The sequence below is a fragment of the Apteryx mantelli genome, chromosome 2, assembly GCF_036417845.1.
Source record: "Apteryx mantelli isolate bAptMan1 chromosome 2, bAptMan1.hap1, whole genome shotgun sequence".
NCBI classification, from domain to species: domain Eukaryota; kingdom Metazoa; phylum Chordata; class Aves; order Apterygiformes; family Apterygidae; genus Apteryx; species Apteryx mantelli.
In genome coordinates, this window is record NC_089979.1 from 22735377 (window position 1) to 22749481 (window position 14105).

A 14105-nucleotide genomic window follows, 5' to 3' on the forward strand; every position below is an offset into this window, starting at 1 on the left:
TAAATGCACAGGATTTTCATAATAAAGATAATGTGAGAGCATATTTGTGTGAAGGAGTATCTACCGCTACCAATAAATTCAAGTCTTGCATTTTTCTTTGTAACATGTCAATATTTGTGACACTAACTAAACGTATTTTATTCATTTGACAAGGACTGTTACATTATATTGAAAACTTTTGTTTCAGTGTCACCACCTCCCCATTTTGACTGATGGCGAGTTAGTTTTGTTAAAACGCAAAGGGTGATAGCGTATGCTCCAGTGAACTTTCCCTCCTCTCAGCACCAGAGACAAAAACCTGCAGCTCTGCTCTGTGCTGGCAGCCATCTGGACAGCTTTCTCTCAATGCCTGCCCCACACCACACTGCAGGCAAAATTTCAGGGCTCTAGAGCTCTGTGGAGCTATTCATGACATACCAATTTCACATTTTCTGCTTGTACGCTTGCAACAATAAATGCTAATGAGGACTATGAATGACATTTTTAAAGACAATAAAAAGGTCTCCAAATCCCTTGCATATGGAGACACTATTTTCTAAACTTCACCTTCTGTTAGGGAGCCATTACACTCTAAAGGAAAAAAAATAACCTAAGGAGAACAATGAGATGATCAAAGCATAACCAAGTCCTTCAGAATTCCAAAGAAAACAATGTTTGCAAAGCTAGGTTAATGACAGACAGATTTTATGCCAATGTACAGCAGTAACACTTCAGTGCAGTAACTCTGTTTTTCAATAGCACTGCCACTTCTTATCAGAGGAGCTCATTAATTACTGCATATCTGGGGGGGAGGCAGGGCACACAAATCCTCTTTCGCTGATCATGTCTAACCTCAAAAACCATGCATTTGGATTTTTTAATTACTAATCTTTAGATGAGTCCAAGCATAAACTTTTGCCATCCATTGGTTTGGAATGCTACGCTTCCGTAGAGATTGTTGTAATGACCAACGTGACAAGTGAAATATATAATTTTGCGAAATATATAATTTTAATGTTTTCCTTCCCAAATCTGCCTTTTACAATGCTATGGCTACTAAAAATTAAAAAGTTGTCTTTACTTTTAGTAATATAGTCTATATTTAATTAAAGACAGTTTCTCCTTATTAGCAAGCATTAAAAACACTTTCAGGAAAATCCACCAGGTGGAGCAAATACACAGCAATACAAAACATTTATGATCATACAGCCATTTTCAACGGGGGAAAAAATTTTTTTTTATGGAGATATGACCTCCCTTCTTCGCTCTTTTGTGATATATTGATCAATTTGCACTTATTTACTACGTTTATAATCAAACAAAAGCTTTGTTCAAATAGGCCTCGATACAAAGCTATTGTGCTACAGAGCAGTTGCAATAGGAATTTGCTAACCACAATATTCATCGTATACACTCAAAAAAGTGAAAACAACTCCAGAATATTATTCAACAAAATACTATTTAACAGCATACATATGTATATGTATGGGTGTATATATATATGTATATATAGTTACACATATTCAACAATAGAAGGATAAGGTTGTGCTTGTAAAACAAACTGACAAGCTTTAAGAAAACAAAGCTTAGTCTTATATCTGACATCAAAATCTTTACGCTGGCCTCCACTATAGTGTGCTGGAGACCAGGCAGTTCTGCATGTCTTGTTATGTGTTTATAAACATAGTAGTGTCAGGAAGCGCTATTGTAAAGCACGTTAGTGTTCACTATTAATACCTTATGTTTGTACTACATCGGTCAACTACTGAATAATTTCAGAAGCACAATGGATGAGCCACTGTAAATAAATATTTAAGCACATCTAGGACAGCTAGGCATTAATCCCCCATTTAAATTATTTTCTTTTCAGAGCCAGGTGAGAAAGCCACTTCCTCATCAAATGTTTTAAGTTTCCTGATGAATGAGAAAGTCTAATGGCATAAAGGCAGGGCGGCACCCTTTTTCATGAAGAAAATTAGGAAATCCTAACAGAAAAGTGGCTATGGATGAGTTTTCTCACAATTGTAGTAAGACAACCCACTGGCAGATCCTATAATTGACAAATGGCAGAGCAGTATTACCAAGTGAAGTGGTCTAATGCAACCTTTAGAAACACAGCAGAATCAGTGCGCAGACGCATTCACACTTGATGATGCAAAGGTAAACACCTTTTATAAGTGACCCAAGGGAAATACGGGTCTTAGTAAAATAAATATTCCTTTTCTTCCCTTTGTTTCATTAGTTATGTCTTCCCTCGTGTTTTTCTTACTCATTTGTTTAGTGTCCTCTGTCTTCTCTCTGCTATACCACTCATGTCCTTAATTAGGTAGCAATCTCCTCATCATTCTACACGCCTGCCTTCCCCAATCCACTACATGACCAGAATTTGAAGTTGTGTGTACTACCATAAAACGTTACAAGTAATTAACACAAAAAAGTATTATCAACAACCAACTAGCACTGCACTAACATTCAGGGATAAACACTGTGCTAAGTTGAGTTTCCTCTACAAAAAACAGCCAGAATGCGGTCACCTTAATATTGTGCAATCTGAAAGGAAGCACGCCGTGCCCCTGGAAGCACAGTGGATGGACATAAGATTTGCACTTTTTGTAAGACCAAGATGAATCCTATCACAGCTAAGGAAAATTAACATACAAAATCTTTGTTTCTTTAGGAACAGGGAGGAGCCGTTAGGAACACAGGCCTTTAAATATCATTCCATTTTATCTAATTGTGTTGTACACCACATGGTGCTTAGCTGCATCCATTCAGAACAGAAGCAAGCGAAGAATGCAGAGGTGATTATGAAGTGGAATTTCATACCAAGAGCAAATTACACCACTTCACACTAGGAGAACATCTGCAAAAAGCAGCAGTAAGTGTTTGGGCACAATGCAAGGTGCCAGTTTTAATAAAGCCCTAACCAGCTTGGGGATTGCTATCCATGAGAACTTTTCTTAAGCAAGATTGTCACAACGGAGATTCGCAGAGACGCCCAAGCTAAATATTTTTTTCAGCTTCAAACATAATGTTGGTCCAAAGCCATTATCTCTGAGGGATTTTTGAGGTGGCTACCATGATTAAGGCCTATCATTTTCTGCTATTTTCAAAGAAGAGCTAGACATCTGATGAGTGGGAGGAAAGAAAGAGTGGTTATTGCTGTCCTTATGCATCAGTGGTGAAATTTCTCTTACTGTTCTGCTGGTTCAGATGGCCACTGGTCAGCTAGAGGACATGGACAGTTCATTAGACTGGGAACTCTGAAAAACTGTAAAGACATATAGAACAATGGATGGAGGGACAAGACATATGTGACTTGTAAAGGTTTAACTAATAGCACTTTTGTACACACACATAATGTCCTATATATGTACAAACCCTACAGGAACATGACACTGACCAAAGTGGATAAACAGTCTTGTTTTCACCCTCTAAATACAAGCAATGCTTATTTAAACTATGTTTTCTTTACAGTATGGTAGGATAAAGGGATTTAAAACTGTGTGTTTAAGTAATTCACATTTACTTAAAGGCCCTTTTATATCAAAGTAGCATTAGGAGTTCATAATGAAAAAAAGGGGTCCTGATTCTAAAGGTGAAGGATTATGGACATATTTAAGAATTTATTAGATCATGATTATCGATCTGATACACTATAACAGCTCTTTTGTTGCACCATTCCCTGAAAATCCTTCTTAGATGGAGGATTATTGCACAATAGATCATAATGACTCTTTTGGTTCCATTACACTATCATTTACTCACAGCTGTGTATATCCACTGAAGGCTACATTCTCTTAATGAAGAGTATCCTAAAACCCTATTCTGGTAATGGTAGTTAATGTATGTGTGTAAGAAAGGGAGTATACCCTTAAATCTGTACAACAAAATCCTAAGGAAATACTAGCAAGAAAAGTAGAAGTTACTGCTCAATCTCAGTCCCACCTACCAAAGTACCCCAAATGACTATCACATGAAAATGTCCTTCACAACTATAGGTGTAACTCCACAGACTGGAGTTAAAGCCCTCAGCACAAAAGAAAATAAAACCATAGTTAACTTTCAGCTCTCTCTTCTCCACTCCTATAACCACAAATACCTTTCCTGGACTTGCTTCTGCCCACAACAATAAAGGCAACAGTCACATGCTACACTGATTTTTGCTGCAAAGCCAAATTAATAAGTTCCCTCCCCCCACTACTTGATCCTGGCCTTGTGATCTTAAATTCTGCCAGTACAACTGTTAGCAGTGCTGTGCTGTAAAGTAGATCATTAAAATTACCTAAATAAATCATACTCTTTATATATAATTCAAAGAAGAAATCATACTTTTCTCTAATTCTTCATCACTTAAAAATATATGCAATACCTTTACCTAAACATACCTTTCAGTATCTTTCAGCTATAATCATGTACCTTGAATTTTACATCCCAAAGGACACTTTACATGTATGAGGGCCAAAATTTTATTCATGCATAAACCCCATCTCATTCACGCTGAGCAGGGCACACTGACCCTTGATCCTGCCATACTTGAGCACCATGCCGAAGTGTTTGCACCATCACAGCCTTATTCCAGAGAAACTTCCTTTTGTTTTTAGTGTAGTTTTTTATTTCAACAAACAGTTGGACATGAGCAAGGACTGTAACTGACTCTATCCCAGTGTTTTAAAATTGAACACCAAGTTGGACATCTAAGAAAATCACAGTAAGAATGGAAGTGTTTATAACTGTCACCATTGTTTTAACAGGCCATGTCAGAACAAATGTTCTGCCTTGGGTGAATAAAAATAATGTTGCCAAGCATGCTGAGAATGAAAAACTTAAAATGCCAAATACGATGATTACATTAATGAGATGAGTACTACTACAAAAATTTTTTTTCAAAAGTTTATTTGCTGTATAGCATAAACTCCATCCAAAAGAATTTGCTCCTCAGATTTTACTTCTGAAAATCAGAGGTTAAGCAAGGGGAGAACGAACAATGTAGTGAAAGGAAAACACTGTGAATTCAGAAGTGAAAGAGTTAACAGGTTTTGTTTTAGTCAGTATTATGCCAATGCCAGAATTACAAGGGAAGGACTAAAAAGGGCCAATTTTTTTTTTTCTTAAAAAAAAAAAAAAAAATCAGGCCTATCTGTCACAGCGTTGTCCGGGCTGGAAGAACCGGCAGGAACCTCAAATTCCTGACCAAACCCTCCTGCACACAATACCTCCTGAATGGAAGGAACCCCGGCCCGGCAGAGATAGCCCGCTGTCAGGAACCAGCCCTGACGTTGGTGCGCAGACAGGGCTGGCCTTGCAGGATGTCAGAGCAGCAAACTGCTGCTCGAGATACTGGATTTTCACACACTCTCAGTCTGGATGTTTTGTTCTTCAGGTAATTAAACAAGGAAACGGGGCCGATGTGTTCGAGGCTGACCCCTGTGCTGCGGCTCCATGCTTCTGCATAGCAACTTCCGCAAGAACTGCCTGGAGCATCAACAGACTCGCCGGCTCTCCCGCTCCCCGTACCAGGCTCTGAAACAAATCCTCCTGGAAATATGCGCCGCTGTCCGTTCTTTTTTCTATTTAAGAAGGGCTAAATTACTTGCTCTGTTCCACATGCCTTGCTGCTTTCTCATAAAAAGGAAGAAAAAGGAAAGAAATGCCTACTCTCTGATACATTCGAAATATTAAGTAACTGGGGGAGGGGAGGAATGGACAGAAGGGAAGAAGAGATGCCACGAGGGATTCCTAAATTAAAGCTTACATTAAGGTCATTATCTCAAATGAAAAAGATTCTGAAAAGTCTTTCTGATTCATCCAACCAACTGCCAGAGATTCATTTATTTAAAAACAAAATTATGCTGATTTAATCATGACTGGAGAGTCTTTGTCTTACAAGAAGATATAAATCATAGAAGTAGGCATTGCAAAAATAGTCCAGTGTTTCCTCGCTTTTTTCCCCCAAAAGCTATTAAAAAGGGAAAGACAGGTGTTACCACCTCTATTCTGTAAAAACCCTACACAGATTGCTCTGTGACTGACCTATTTTCTATGCTCTTTAAATACTATTTAAACAAAATGATTTAAAAAAGGTAACATATTCTTACTTCTGCAAATCCACAGAATAGAATATTGGCTGAAAGAGGGAGACCAAAGGAAAGAGGAATACAAAAGCCTGCCTGCTTGTCTGTGTTCAACACAAAGAGCATTAAATGAAAACAACTGGCACGCTGCCAAATTCCTATACCGGCAAAGAGATTCAAATAAATTGATTTCACGCATCACACTGACCTGGGATCAGTGAGCAGTGGTACAATACACTCACAGCGCCATGTGGGGCAAAGCCCATTAATGTTATCAGAGCCACAGTTATTACCAAGAGGAAAAAAAGAAAAGCCAAACTCTGCAAACTCAGAAAATCACTTTGAAAAGGGAACTCCAGCTTTAGGTAATGTGGTTTGTTTCAGTTTACTAATAAATATGCCATATTGAGAGAGCTGATAGTCTGTTCATCTCCGGGGTTTTAAAGGCTATATTTTCAAATTAAAATAACTAAATGTCATGCACACACTCTTCTTATATTCTACTTTTAACACAGTTATTCTCAAACCGTGTTGTTCTCTGTAAATTTCCTCTCTTCCCCATCAGCCAATGTTTTATATAGATTATAGGTTATTTTCTTTGTACTTCAAAAGCTGGATTCCTGCCCAGTATATTCTTATTGGCTCAGAAAGTAAGCTAAAGAAAATGGTCACCACTCTCAACTGTTCCAAATCAACCTGACCTGCAGAGAAAAATGCATTTTTTGCAAGCCAGCCATAAAGAAGACCTGGTTCTCTTTGCAAAGTCCCACAAGCACACTCTCTCATCACAACATGTTCTCTCAAAACCCAGCATATTTAGAATTTCACTTTCTTATGATGTGTGAAGTAACCCGGGTGTGCCGTGCAGTCTCTTCTTGTCATTCAGTCTTTGTTTCTCATTAAGATCGCTCGCACTCCAATCAAGAACAATGCCAGCAAGCCACAGGTGTGCACCACATGAACAGATGAAAATCTGATTGTGAGCTGTGTAATGACAATCCTGTGTCTATAATACACTCGTCCCTAAGAACCCTTTTACATCTGTTATATATTAGAAGGGGGGGGGGTGTTATTTAAACTGCAGTCTTTAAGATATATAAGCAAGCAAGCAATTGGTATGAAGATAAAAAAAGAAAACTGAGAAAAATAAAAGACACTGCAGTAGCAAAACAAGGGTGAGGATGTATGAAAGGCATCACACAAGCAAAGACAGTCTAAAGTTACAGGAGACCATCGCTTTTAAGGAGGCTACAGACTCAACTACCTTTTATTTGGCCTTTTATTCAGTTTTGGTTTCAAATAATAAGTCAAATCTTTTCGGGCACAGCACAATCCATATTAATTCAAGATGACTTTAGACATTTCTGCGGGAAAATTTCAGCTCTGACCTATCTCTGTTTTTAATGAAACTTACAGCTTTCATCATGTCATTCAAAAAGGTGGTGTCTTCCAATCTCAGCAAGACTGAAATCTGTCCAGGGAAGTGAGCTGAAAGTTGCTCTACATACAAAGGGCAAAGTGATCTGGGGCAACATCACAGAAGCTTTTCACCGGATTTCAAAAGACACTCATAGAAAGCTGGCCACCTCATTCACATTACTCATCTGAATTTCAGCGTGGAGCTTATTGGTCATTTAAGATTATTGACTAAAATCTTTAAACGTGTGACAAACACATACATCCAGATTTAGGGCTTCAAATAAATGCCAAAATGGGAACGGCCAAAGACCTAAGGATTGCTAACCACTACCAGTTTCTTTCTCTTTTATAAATAGTTACAAAGTAGTTTCAGATTTTCTTCATTGTCAAGGTGAAAACTATACTACTATTGTTAACTCTGTAAGTTACCCTGTAGAGAGGATGTGCTATTTTTTGTATAAAGCTGCACTAATAGGGCTGCACAGGTAAGGGGCTCATTTAGCATACAGCAACATTAAAATGGTAAGGATGTGCCTACGCCCAGGTGCCACATTCAACCTGACCTGCCCAGTGGGTATCATGTTGTTCCCTTCCATTTATGAACATTTCACTAGTGCAACACGATCATTTGGGCTTTATTAGGATGAAATGAATTTTAGTCATACTCAGTCCCTCTTTTTAACAGAAATAAACAGTATTAAAAAACATGCATTTCTCTGAAGTTGTAGCACATTTCCATTATCTTGCATGTTCTCTGCTAGCGATAAACCACAGTAAGTTCACCGTTACTATGCTATCACTGCATGCTTCTGGCATAAAATCTTTATTTTGTTATTTATTTATTTTTCAAACACTTTACGAAGACCTATATTTCAAAAAAAGAAACAAAAAACAACCAACAGCCACTTACATGTGGTACCATTGCACTTTGAAAAAGAGACCATAGGTAGAAGAACAGAGGAAAATTAGTCAGAAAATACCTACTTTTAAACTAGCAAAATAAAAATGGAAGAGGTAACTCTGCTAAAAACATTCATTCTTTCCCAATGCCGCCTTGTAGAGCAAGATCCCAGAGAAGCATTTGCTTGTTTTATTTTGAGCTAGGAACTAGATTTGGAATCCAAATTCATTTTAATAGGATTTAAATTTTAAAAAGTATGTTCACATGATGCACAAAACCTCAGCTCTAGAGCTGTCCCTGGCAGTGCTGAGCAGAGCCTTCTGCTGGCTCTCCGAACCGTGGTGAATCTCCCTGGGAAAGACTGCGCCGACAGAGCAGCAGCCTCAGAGCAAAGCACTGAAATCAAGGGTTAGTTGCTTTCAAAACTAACTGGACTATAGTCTAGAGTACTCAGACTTGGTTTGTTCACTTTATTTTGATATCATACTCTATAAAAATGATGTTGTAGGAGAAATGGTTCAACACTAAAAAGGAAAGCATCAGAGTTTTGGAAAGTATTTAAAGTCAGCTTAGGAGTTTTCTCACTTTCTAGCCACACAACTTTAGGAGAAAAAAATACAGGTACAGTAAAGACAAGAATAATAGTTGCAAGTTAACTAGAAGTTCTGTTTTGTCACAGCAGATGTACTCTTCCAGTATGGTAAAGACCTTTCTGTTTAAGAAACAGAAATAACTAGTCTGACTATCATCTCAATCAAATTTATCACAGATTCCCAATGCAGTGAGTTTACCAGAAGTTTCCTCTAAATTGCAAACACAACCATTTTGCAAACCTAATTGTAACTGCCCCTTAACCTGTTTGCAAATACTGTTCCAATTCACAGTTCAATAAACTGAACTTTACTATTTTTACAGCCCCGCTAAATAATATTTATATGCCAGATAAAGAACATCCATGTCATCAAAAATACAAAACCATAGTTAAAATTTTCACACACAGATGTATTCATAGGCTAAGGAGGGTTTTAGAGAAGTCATGACTGAGGGATTTTATTGTTATTACTGTACTCACTTTCAGTGATATTTAAATGAAGACAACACCTTGATTGATTTAAGGTGCTTTGGAGGCTAAAGCGAAAGATTTCTTTTTTAATTACAGTTTACATGGCAAGGCACAGTCATTCAAAATAACTTCTAAAAAGTATGTACATTACAAAATCAAATATTGTTCTGTTCCTTACCTTGACAAAATTCAAAGTTCCCTTTTTTCCGGCAGTCACCTATCACTAAACTCAGTGCTCTCCAAGTGTTTCTTTTGACAGATATCATTCTCCACCAATCGCTCTGCTAATTTCCTCTTTCCTTTTCTGACTGGGACAGATATTATGTTCACCAGCCCAGAGATCAATCTTTTCTATTGACAACAACAAATGAAAAAAAAAAAAAGAAGCACATATCACAGCCAGTTTGAAGTACCACACCCCTTCATTTGCATGATAATAGCAATCCTTTAAATAAAAAAGGGAAGACAGAAACGTTATCATTCTAAATCAATTACCCACAATTTCTTAGTTAATATAAGGAAGTACTTTAAAACTGTATTAATTCTTGGACAAAAGTCTGTTTCATAAGGTGCCCATTTAAAGTAGTTGACATATAGAGGGCAATAAAGTAAGGACAATCTGTAGTCTAGCATGAGAACACCTTATTACTAATTTTCCAAAAATCATTGTTTTTAAACTTATTTATATAAAATAAAATATTATATACTTTACCTGGATCAACAGACACTCTAGAGAATAATTTATTAAACAAACAGGCTTACTAAAAATAGAGACCTTTTAATTGCACAACCCTATACCACTTTGTATTTGTAAGTCAGAGAAAAGCAAACAATTTCAATAAAGGGAGATCAAAAAGGTATTGATATATTTACACATCATCATCCCACTTTTGAAAAGGCAACTTCTGTCCTGCTCCAAAATCTACTCAAAACGTTTAGCTGGGTTACACAAATCCTTTATAATTAGTATGAGGCTATACTATAGGGTTGTCACGTTTTTCAAGACATTATTACGCTTTTCAGGGGTTCATAATTACGTCAAGGCAGAAAGTTGTTCAGAGCCAGGCACACGCAGTTACGTACATGCTTCAATCTGCATCCACTGTTCAGGTATTTCAGGACATAAAGTTAAGCATGCAGGAGGATCTGGTCGCAGCTGCATGCATCTAACCGAGGATCCAGCCCAAACTGTCTCCTAGACTAGATTGTATCGCAAAAAATGTATCTATCACCCGAGGGTATTTTCACAAGATCACATTCGTATCTATGCCAAAAACTGTTCCTCGAAAAAGTACTCCTCCTCAATGCCAAACAAACCTTATATGTTAAGGTTAGAGGACAAAGGAGTTTATCATTTTAAGGCCTTTCTGCAGCATGTAGGCTCTTTGACATTTCTCTGCAGCCCTGACACAAGCCCAAGCTCTAGCCATTACAAGGAAAATGAGGGACAGGCAAGGACTGCAGGATTGTACCCAGCATTTGGCAACTGTTAAGCTTTTAATATGACACAATCGCCTTTGGCATTTGGAAAATAATCTCCAAAACATGGTTAGGGTTCCCCACCTTGGGTGCAATAATTACTTTTATAAAATTGTTTTTATTCCCGTTTATGCAACTCTGTAGTTGTCATCATATTCACATATAGGCAATAAAAACTACCTTTCAGTTGTGCCTTATCATGAATTATATATGTTTTTCAAATGTTCAAACTTTTCCGTAACACCTTACATTTCCATAAATGCATACAATATTTCCTAAATTTTTGTTATTGTTTGCTCTGATTTTTCTGGCCAGAATCTCATGCCACTACCAATAATGAAATATACTTTACTGACCAAGTGGCCCTACTAATTTCACTGAGATCATTTAAACATTAAGTTTCTACTGAGTGACAATAGCACAATCTGGTTGAAATATGGATTTACAGTGGAACATTAAATTAACATCATATTTTGGATTCAGAATTACATATAGCAGCCATCTGTAAAAATGTATTCATGTTTTGTTAACCTTTACTAATTTGGCCACTAGAAATAATTGTGATCAAATATGTTAAATTATGTAACATATAACAATTTAATATTTGTGTCTACTGAATGGCATACTCCTTTTCATGGCTGGTAAAAGATTTTTAAATCTCTTGCCGTACAAAAACAAGTTATCTGGAGCATCTTGCTTAAAAAAAATGAAAAAAGTACCCATCTGTCGTCCACTTTACAATGAAGACATCACTTTAACTTACTCCTCTTCCTTTGTTTCAGCCCCAAGTTCATTTTCTCTATATGCCACATTCTCCAAAGTGATGGATGCATTCTGCCATACCCATTCCATGCTAACCTATTTTTTAAATGTATTTCTGCCTCCTGATTTGTAAACTGTTGTTGTTGGAATGTACATGCAAAATTGTCTAAAATCTGAACTCCACTGAAAGCAGAATGCCTTGAATAACTTGTAGTCTTACAAGAGTGTTAAAGAAAAGGATCAACATGTTGTATTACCATGGAAATTTTGAAAAACATACTTTCCCAAACAAATATTACTTTTTCTCAATGGTATGAAGTAATGAAAACCACATGTGTAAATCTGCGATCCGTGCAGTAGTTCAAGCTGCAGCTAATAGAAAATACAGAAAGTGAACTCTGCCATATAAAGGATTCTTGTTACAGAAATATAATGTGAAAACCAGATGCAGACAGAAAACCTTAATCACAGATGGGAATGTAATCACTGGCATACAGAATACTTTTTTGATCAATCTCAACCATATGAGAAATGTATTTATTTCTAAGGAATGCAATAACTCGAGAGAGTCTTCTATTTGAATTCAGTTAACCTCATATTCACAGTGCTTTTATCTTATATATGGAGAGAAGGAGGATATAACCTGAGCCAAGGTTTTAAGAAGAAGAGCCATTGGCCCTGGCAAATAGTTCCTGTATCAGCTTATCTTCAAAGAATTAATAGGATGTAAAGACTACAAATATCAGAATCAGCCTCAAAAGAAATCAACCATTACTGCACTTCTTAGTTACTGCCAGAAATCCCTTCATCACCTAAGCATTTCTCTAGTTAAATTTTTCCTTTAACTTAATATGTGGTTCTTCAGAAATACAATGCTAAAAGCACATTGTTGCACTGAAGTTCTGCAAATCAAAACTGGAGTCTTATACTCCCTACTCCTTTATAAAAGCTGAAGAGCCACCAGTTTAAAACGTGAAGTTTCCTCTGGGCTTCCTTCTAACTACTGGAAATCGTAATAAATGCCCTCCACTCATACACCTCATGGGTGTCAGTGAGAAATAAAGGGCCACAGCACATTGCAGTTATCTATTTACATCAAGTGTCTAAAATGCAGATTGCGTTCCATCAAGCAACTACCAAGACCAAGGCAGGACCAAGATAATTCCTGTTGGTGTTTATTGCTGGTGACATTTCTGCTCAACTTTCAGCAATGCAAAATTACAGTAGTAGTAAACTTCTCACATAAAATACGAAAATTGCGATTCAAATCTGAAAACTGAACTCAGGATTCAGGTCATTGATATGCTACCAGGACCTACCCTCTTCCAAAGATTCAGCACCTTCAAGCAACCACAGGTCTACAGTTCAGCAGCCAATCCACATAACTGCCTAAACAAATTTTACACCTGGTGGTTAAACTGGACTCTTACTTTAAACCACAAAGTTTATGTCTGGAAAAAAGATTTAGAAAGAAAAAGCATTCAGAGATGACACACTCCAGGCTCGTAGCCACCACCAGCGGTGGTTTATCCCCTGGCACTCGCTGATCCCAGGCGCAGCCGCCTGCTGCACCCTTCCCACGGAAGTACCCACCTGCCCAGGGACATCTCCGTTCCTTATACAGCGCTGGCTGAACTGTCACAGCTCACAACTGAGTTTATTTAAGTAACCCCAAGTTGGTACTCATTTATTTTACTACACCAGAACACAAACTGCAACAGTTTGGTAGCTGCTACACCTATGGGGGGAACAAAAGCCTGTGATGGGGACAGAGTCAACAGACTCCCCCTCTCTCTTATTCATAAGTCCCATTAGCATCATCCCATTTTAGCTTTCACCAGTAAGAGGAAACAATCTCTAATGCACCCTACCACAGGACTCTCAGCAAAGGTTCATCACAGATGTTCATCAGACTAATTCCACTCAAGTTCCTGTAAATGTCTTTCTTTAACTGAATGTCCATATGCTAGGTGAAATTTGAAGCAAACTACTACTGCACAAATGACTTTTTCCTCCTGTGTTAACACCTACTAAACCAGGTGATGAAAGCACTTTGATTCTGTCACTGCAAAAGAAGTTTGGATTTTTCAAACCATCTTGCCTATTCTGCCACTTTATTTTTAATTTTTATTTCTGGGACACTGCAGCATCTATAGGTAGTGCAGAAGTCAACATTTAAACCTAAGTAATATGGATTGGATATTCTCGACTTAGTTCAAAACAAGCATACTTAAATTAAGAACACACCTTGACCATTACATTTTGATTTTTTTCATATAGCATAATCATCATGTGTGCAGAGTGCTAAAAATGGAGTAAAATTTTCCAGCTGTAAAACAGTTTCACATGACAAAACATAGAGAAACCCTGAAAACTCTTGTTTCATGTCGTGTGTGTGTGTGTGTGTGTGTGTGTGTGTCTTTTTTTC

General features: G+C 37.4%; 1 protein-coding gene across 4 annotated transcripts in view; it reads right to left on the reverse strand.

The window, feature by feature from the left end:
• Nucleotides 1-14105, reverse strand: part of RUNX1T1 (RUNX1 partner transcriptional co-repressor 1) — a 116552-nt gene that overhangs the window by 86876 nt on the left and 15571 nt on the right. For 2 of the 4 annotated variants that reach the window (XM_013956903.2, XM_013956901.2), the window contains exon 2: nucleotides 9615-9787. The exons of the other annotated variants lie outside the window; for them this stretch is intronic. In XM_013956903.2, the coding sequence (XP_013812357.1) occupies nucleotides 9615-9702 (88 nt within the window). In that variant the 5' untranslated portion in view covers nucleotides 9703-9787. The remainder of the gene's footprint in view (nucleotides 1-9614; nucleotides 9788-14105) is intronic. 4 annotated transcript variants of the gene reach the window in all.